A 7,507-nucleotide genomic window follows, 5' to 3' on the forward strand; every position below is an offset into this window, starting at 1 on the left:
TACTTCTTTTTCCCTATCCTTTGCCCACTTCTGCCACCTAAGGGTTAAGGAACTCTCCTACTCAAGAGCCCCAAAGAGAAGGCCAGAGGTGGGGTCAGAAACTTTAATTTCCAAATATATTGAGCAAAAAAATATAACCCCAACAACAGCAGCCCTTTTTCCTAAAAGGAGATCCTGCACTATATCTAAGGAAAGGGACATAAAGGTAAGGGAGTGGGGGACTTTGGGGCACCTCCCCAGCTTCCCCTACAATTTAACTTGCTCTCTGCTTTGTCAATTTAGGGATTGTCTGATGTCCTCCTATATGTTTTGAGAGGCTGAAGACTCTGCTGTTCTTCCTTGAGTGAGAGCCTGTCCATGCCTCTCTGTAGGGGCTGTCCAGAGGAAGGGGGGGTATCTCCCTACTACTCCTATAGTATTTTCTGGCCAATCTGTGCACCCCATTTTAGAAGCTCCCTGATAGGCATGAGAGGAAGGCATCCATGGTGTCCAAGAGGGAGTCTATGTCTCGGTGGCTCGTGCTGAGGTGAAGACCACACTTTTCCGGCTTCCCAGTCTCTTCTTCCTGGATGGGGGAATGGTTCATGGAAATGACTACTGTCCTAGATGAAACAGATTAGAGGTGGAATAGGAGAATGCTTTTCAGTGGAAAAGGAAGGACTGGAAGAATAGAAAGTAGGACCTCACCGAATCTTTCTAGCAATGAAATAAACAGCCAGCAGAAGGCAGAGACAGCCAACCAAGATTCCTACTCCTAGACTCAGCATTTCACCTGGGAGAGATGAAGATGGAAGGTGTCAGGCTAGGACTAACAGAGATACCGAGCCTTTCCCTCACTCGCTGAGGAGTCCCCCACCCCAAACCTGGGTGGAGCTGTCTTACCTGTGGTATACAAGGATCCTACAGTAAGGGAAGAAAACTTGGGTCAGTGGGACTTCAGATCACCATTCCAGCTGGGAGCAGCACACTGTGCTTCTATGCCTGGGGAAATCACCTGGGTACTCGGGGTTGGGGGATGGTTCCCAGTCCAAGCAAGTCCTGGAAACCCCTTCCCCTCTTAGCCGCCTTTTCCCTCCCAGGGGCTCTCTAGTTGCTGCCATTGAGTCCCCCAGTTTCCCATCTCCTTTTCCCAGCCCTGTACAGTCACCTTGGATGAAAGAGGCAAAGACCGTTCGCTGATTGAGAGGCTGGGGTGCTCGGTAGTTTTGTACCAGGAGCTCAGGGGGCTCCCCTTCTGTGGAGAACAGTGTCTCCTGAAGCTTTTCCAGCTGAGGAGTAAGAGAGTGGGATTGGGGGGGAAGTGTCACTCATGTGGGGGAGTGGAAAAGGGTCTCTGCTGCCACAACACTCCACCACTTACCTGTTCCCTCGAAATCTGGGCCCTTCGATTGAAGACTGTCCAGAGCACACTCTGGTAGCAGGGGGGTGTGGTGAGTGAGCCATTGTAACGGAAGAACTGCCCCAGCTGTGGGGGAAGCAGCTCTCCCACGTTGAAGGGAGGCATGGAGGTCTTCTCATCTGGGAGAGAACAGACAAGGACTTGTCTTCCTCTCACTGCAACCTAGCTCACCTAGACAGGGCTCCCAGAAGTGAAACCCCCTGGCCCCTAACTCACTGCTTCATCCCAGGCCTCTCGCGCCTTTTTGGGGAAATTTAATCCCTGAAATCTAATCTTATTTTGTCCTTAGATTTTTAGGGCTCACCTTTATGCCTGATTTCATGCAAGTGACTCAGAATGTGTTCATAAGCTGGATTCTTAGCCTCACCCACCTGGAAGGGGAGGAAAGGGAGAGAGTTTGGAATGAATCCATGTTTGAAGTAAGACATTCCTGTATAGAATAAATGATCAGAGTGGGTTGCTGACTTGCCTTGGGAGGGAGACCAGCAACAGACACGGACAGAATAGGGCTGAGGGATACAGAGGGAGTGGAGAGAGACCTGGGAGGGATTGGGGGCCACTGACCTCAATGAGGATGCCCAAGACAGCCAGGCCCTGAGGCCTCTGAGCAGCTTCACTCAAGCTATCATAGGAATCAGAATCATAATGTACGATGTGGAGCTGAGGGAGGGGAGAGGAAATTGAATCATTTAATGTTTCTCCACTACCCCCTCCCAAAGGCTTTGACTCCAGCCACTGCCACCACCTCCAGCATGAAATCTGTCCCATAAAGGTTGGCCTTATCCCCCAAGTAGGGACTTTTCCCAGTTTCCAGATCCTTCCTTTCCCCAGTACCGACCATGCCTGTCACTGTTGCCTCGTCCAAGCTTTGCTCCCTGATACCTCTGCAGCTGTGGCTTCGCTGTTGATCTGGTGCTCTGACCCCCCTGGGGCTCCTTTCTGACCCCAGTGCAGATGGAGCTGGGCAGCTACATATTTTTGAGGAAGTCCCTCCAGATACAGGGTAGGGGGCAGAGAGAGTTGCACTGAGAGGAAAAGAGAGCAAGCTAGGGTTGGTGGAGGAATGTGGGTACATTCCCACCCCTGAATTGCCACCACTTCTTGGGAGACTCAGCCAGCCTTTTCTCTCTCCCTCCCCTAATAGCACCCAGTTCTTCCCAGAGGTCACTACTTTTCTAGCACATCTCCCTCTTTCTCAGTGAAGATCAAGTTGATGCTATAATACTAGTCCACCCATAGAGAGCTTGATCATAGACTTTCAATTCCCATTTTTGGCTACCGGAGCCTCATCCCCATTCTCACATCTTCATATTTATGGATGAAGTCTTCTGAGAATTCAGAAATTAGGAGAATGCTTCTTTCCCCTGGTGCCTAAGATTGGAACTGGAGCCTACACCTCCTTGGAGCCTGGGCTTTTTACCTGTGTGGCCATTATTGTGCAGGTCCAAAGGCTCGGTACCAGGCTGGTCATATCCGTGGGGCTGCAGAGCAGGCAACTCAGGGTCAAAAGTCACACTGTCCGTCTGAATATTTATGGGGGACTGGGCATTGCTTCCACACTCAGGGTAAGAGGCTGGCCATTGGTCTTGACCATGTGGGCCTGGGGGTGGTTACCATGGACATTTGTTCTCCCCTTTAGCCCCAGCCACACTTGAGCAACACCCAACCAAGTGATACATCTGTGTGGAGGTGGAAATGCTCTTCCCTCCACCCCAGGTGACAACCCCAGTTGTGCAAGGCTGGGTGGGGTAGGAGTCCCTGCTGGACTTGCTGCTGCAGTTCCCTTCACCTCACCAGAGGCAGTGATGATTCCCCAGCTCTCCTGATACGTGGGGATTAATGGCTTTACTTACCTGTAGTTTGAGGACAAGAAAGCTGAATGAGAAGAAGAGGGGTGGATAGAAAGCCTGCATACCCAGAGAGGTGCGATTAGAGTAGAGCAGGACAACTGGGAATAAAATGACCCAGGAGAGGGAGGGTCTCTGTGGGCCCCTAGCAAGTAGACTTGGGATTCAGATCTGTTGACATGTCGTCATTCACGTCTTGCTCTCACACTGGACCTTGCATTGACTCTGGAATTCGGTTATTAATCAAGAGTTCAAAGGAATTGAGTTGCACCTCCACTAGGGTCACAAACTATCCTGCCAGCCTCTTCCTCACCCCTGACCTCAAGCTCTGTCCCAGTGCCAGATGCGGGTTGGGGGGTAGGATCGATTAGGATAGAAAGTGAGCCAGGAGAAGAATTGGCAGCTAAGCTAAGGGTTCCTTTCCCCATGCAGTTTTCTTTCCACTCCAGCTCCCTCGCTTCCACATGGATTGACTGAGGACATAACTGACTTTTCTGCTGAATCAGGAAGTGTGGGATTTGATAGTTAGAACAGGGTCTAGGGGTCATATATGCAAAACCTAGGGCAAGGGGAGATGGGGAAGGGAGGAGCTAGGGTGAGAAGCTAAAGGAAACCCCCCCATCCACACGGCATAAGTCTTCCTGCCAGGTGAAGAGGTCCCCGTGTGAAAGGGGTGTCGGTAGGCTTTGGGTTCTGCTCTTACCCTCATAGGTCCAGTGTTGACCTGCAAGGCAGAGTACTTTGAGTTACAGCCAGCACAGCCTGGGGCAGGGCCCTCCTGCACTCTCCCCTCCCTTGGGCACTCTGGGCCGCTCCACCTCACTCTCTGCTCTTTCTCCTCCCTCCACTCCAGCACTTCCCAGAGGAAGGTCTGAAACTGGACACCTCGGTGGAAAGGTCGGGGGGCCTATTTAAAATCACCAGCCAGGCTGTGCTTGTGTTTGCTGAGTAAAGGGGGAGGAGAAATGAAAAGAGATAAAGCCCAGAGACTAAAATTAACCTGGATCCAAATGTGCAGTCTGCCCAACCGTCACTTTTCTCTAGCTTGGGCCAATCCAATCTAACATTTAGAAGATTGGCGTGAGGTGAGGGTGTGGGCAGAGGGTTTGGAGGGAAGGGACTAGAACAAGGGGAGGGGAAAGAAGTTTAGAGTAGGGAACCGTGCTATTGAAGGGAGAAGAGCCATTATTCCTTTGCTTTGAAGCGTTGCAGAATCTGGACACTGAGCTCTAAATTCACATTTAAGTTCCTTCTTCTGGTCCCAGTAGCTCTAAAGGAAACTTTCCCCATCACCAGGAGCCTCTGCTCCCTAGATGCCCAGTTGGCTAGGGAAGGCAGGAGTCAGGGCAGGGTCCACTCTACGTTGAGGGTGGTAGGTGGGCACAGGCAGTCGGGCTGGCAGGGACAGGATGAAAGTGAAGCATTGTGTGCGGAAAAGAGAGCTGCCAGGTGGGTCACATGCCAGGCTCTCGTGCAGAGGCCGGGGGTCTGCTGGTCCAGACCTCATCCAGGGCCAAACTGCTTCAAGGGAAGAGAGGCCTTCTTGCAGGTTTTCTCTGCATTATCCAAATTGCTAGGAACTTCAAGAAAAATCCTAAATTCCTTCCTCCATCTTTCTTATTCCCTTAAATTCCTCAGACTTCTAAGATATCCTTGATCTCATCCTTGGGCTCTTCTGCTGGCCCATCCCTTGGTTCAGACAACTCTGAAAAGCAGCCCAGGGGAGGGCTGGTGGCAGCCTCTCGCTCACCAGCTCGGTGGGACACCCCAACAACTTGAATTCCCTGGTTCTGTGCAGGCTGACAGCCTTGCCTTTCCCACCCACCACATCCTCAACACACTAATTCTACATCTCTTCCTCCTCTTTCCCTATTTTTTTCTTTTTCCTCAGATGCAATTTGCAACTCTCCATGTGGTTCCACTCCTCACAATATCATCCTCTCTGCATTCCCCTTTGCTCTCTAGATGCCCCATCCCCCAAAGCACCCTGTTCTTCCAACAGATCTTAATTACACACCTACCGTGTGCTAGATACTGTGCTAGGCACAGGAAACACAAAAATGGGGGGTAGGTTTCCTGGGGACACTCCTGGAGCACCTTGGTCTGTTCTCCCAAAAGTCCCTCATCTCCTGGGGGGTCCTGAAAGTACTTTGTAAACTGTAAAGGGCCCAACACTGTTGACTATTATTGCTACTGCTTTCAGGGAAAAACTGGGAAATTCTTCGCCCTGTAGAATCAAGAGGGGACCTCAGCCATGAGCTTCATAGTGGCTGATTAGGATCTGAGTTAGGCAGGAGGTGTAGGGTGTACCTCCCACCCCCCATCAGTTCTCTATCCTTTCACTCCAGGCCTCTTTGGCTCCATAATTGGGAGAGTTTGTAAATAAAGAAGGCCAGGAGGGCTGCCTGGGACTAGGGCAGTGGGGGAAAGGGCTCTAGAGAGAATCTATAGCCTGCAAAGAGATTCCCGCAGTGTGTGTACACATTCTGCCCCTGGCTAGTTCTCCCCACTCCCCGCTAACAGCAAGGCTGGAAAGGCAAAGGGAAAAGAAGGAAAGTGGTCTCCTGCCCACTCCTCTATTTCTCCACATCCCAGAGCCTATTATTCTAGCCCCGAGGCTTCCTTTTACACTCCTCCTCCCCCCATTAAGCATGCATGGCGACTTGTGGACATCAACACAGACTGACACACAGACATCCAGATGTACTTACCCCCATCTGCAGCCAGGATCCAAAGCACCTCTAGCAGGAGGGTGAAGAACAACATGGTATCCTCCGAAGGAGCACAAGGTACTGGGAATTTGGGGACTAGAGGACTAGGGCAGGCAGAGAGAGAGAGAGAGAGGGAGGGAGGGAGGGAGGGAGGGAGGGAGAGAGGGAGAAGAGTTTCCTGGAGTTGAGTGTATTTATCTTTTTCTCTTGCTGTTTCTATGTCTCTGCGGGCTTCCAGAGGATTTGATTTTCCTAGGGTACCGTGAGTTTCTGGGTCCCCATACAAAACTCTTGCTGCCGCTCTCTCCGTCCTCTCTTTTTTATTTCCCTCTGCAGTCTTCACTCCATTTGCTGGGCAGCGACTTCACAATTGCCTCCTGCTTTTAAGGTGGCTCTGGAAGGGTGTACGTGGGGAGGGGAGGCTGCCTGGGTTGCTGGTGAACAGCTCCTTAAATAGCCGATTAGGCATGCAGGATGGCCCTGCTCAGAGCCAAGCGCGGCGGGTTTCACAGGAGCCCTGGCCCTGGCTCAGGAGCCCAGCTAGGGTGAGCTCTTCCTTCCTCTGCTATTCACACAGACACTGTTCAGATGGGTGTCCCCTGGGGCGGGCAGGGGCAGGGAAGGAGGGCTTTGGGGTTCAATCCAGTGCCCTCAGGGGGGCACTGGGTTCTCATTCCCCGTCTGGCTTCTTCTCTGAGGAGCAACTCCTTGGGTGGTATGGGGCAGATGGTGGGACCTGTTCCCAGTCCCCTGCAGAATTTGAGCTGCCCTGGAATAGGAAATAGATAACAAGAAGGAGTTGGGAGACTCAGGGTGCAGCTGGAGAGTAGGAAGTCAAAGACTAAAACCTGGGCCGTGGAAAATAAAGAAGAGAAGTGAGGCAAAGAGAACTTGTTTGGAACAATCTCTTTCTCCTGTGCCTGTCACCACCCGCTTCCCACGGTGAGGCCTGGGTCCACGTGCCTGTGTGGCCTGGGTGGGGGGAGGTGTGTTTGCTGTATAAAGCCCATTTGTATGCCCAGCGGGGGAGGGGCTGCAGCAGCACCATGGAGAGACAGCGGCTCTAACTGCCAGATCCAGCCACCTCCCTCCCCAGGGAGCCCAGATCTAGGGCGGCTTTTGTCACTGAAGAGGACATGGACCCCTGGCAGGGAGGCCAGCGCGGAGGAGAGATGGGGAGACCTTAGAAACAATCACCACTACCACCAAAAAAAGGCGAACTCCAGAGAAGGGGGGGGGGGAGCAGAGAGAGGCCATGTGATCCAGTTGGAAGAGGGTTCCAGGGTCTTCCCTTCTGCCCAACAAAGGGCCGAGGCGGGACTTGTGGGACTGAGTGAAACCTGCCACCCAGAGCCCGGAGTGGAGCAGAGAGGCTGCTGCGTCTCAGGAATGTGGGCTGGTGCTTGTTCCTCCACGGGACTGGAAATCCCAATCGGAATGTACATCCTACATCCCTCATTAGAGAATGTGAAACCCGCAGATAATTTCAAGCCAGACATTGAAACCTCTTTCTCCTCCATACCCTTCACTAGCATCACCAGCCAGGAAGA

At 52.2% G+C, this 7,507-nt stretch overlaps 1 protein-coding gene across 4 annotated transcripts; it reads right to left on the minus strand.

Moving 5' to 3' along the window:
* Nucleotides 1-89: 89 nt before the first annotated feature.
* On the minus strand, nucleotides 90-6,878 carry CA14 (carbonic anhydrase 14). Of its 4 annotated transcripts, XM_004436303.3 has the most exons (11): nucleotides 5,958-6,095; nucleotides 3,950-3,970; nucleotides 2,820-2,999; nucleotides 2,282-2,424; nucleotides 1,964-2,059; nucleotides 1,704-1,770; nucleotides 1,361-1,518; nucleotides 1,148-1,268; nucleotides 883-900; nucleotides 688-772; nucleotides 90-565 (listed from the first exon to the last, which is right to left on the minus strand). In XM_004436303.3, exons 1-11 carry the CDS (start codon nucleotides 6,010-6,012, stop codon nucleotides 502-504), a joined length of 1,008 nt encoding a protein of 335 aa, XP_004436360.1. In that variant the 5' UTR covers nucleotides 6,013-6,095; the 3' UTR covers nucleotides 90-501. The 4 variants fall into 4 exon arrangements, 2 of the variants coding, with proteins under 2 accessions (XP_004436360.1, XP_087300136.1); XR_015555253.1 differs by having other exon boundaries at nucleotides 493-565; nucleotides 688-1,268; nucleotides 2,820-2,880; nucleotides 5,958-6,878; XR_015555250.1 differs by having other exon boundaries at nucleotides 493-565; nucleotides 688-1,268; nucleotides 5,958-6,878.
* Between the last annotated feature and the right edge of the window lie 629 nt (nucleotides 6,879-7,507).

The sequence above is a fragment of the Ceratotherium simum genome, chromosome 2 (assembly GCF_057802395.1).
Source record: "Ceratotherium simum simum isolate JZ-2026a chromosome 2, ASM5780239v1, whole genome shotgun sequence".
NCBI lineage: Eukaryota > Metazoa > Chordata > Mammalia > Perissodactyla > Rhinocerotidae > Ceratotherium > Ceratotherium simum.

What these genes read in the sequence shown, in the direction of transcription:
- CA14 (XM_087444010.1), bottom strand. Translation starts at nt 6,012, where the DNA reads ATGTTGTTCTTCACCCTCCTGCTAGAGGTGCTTTGGATCCTGGCTGCA. An exon ending in TCAACACTGGACCTATGAGG is followed by an intron (nt 3,000 to 3,949) that starts GTAAGAGCAGAA and finishes AACCACCCCCAG; the next exon opens with GCCCACATGGTCAAGACCAA. An exon ending in GCACAATAATGGCCACACAG is followed by an intron (nt 2,425 to 2,819) that starts GTAAAAAGCCCA and finishes TTTTCCTCTCAG; the next exon opens with TGCAACTCTCTCTGCCCCCT.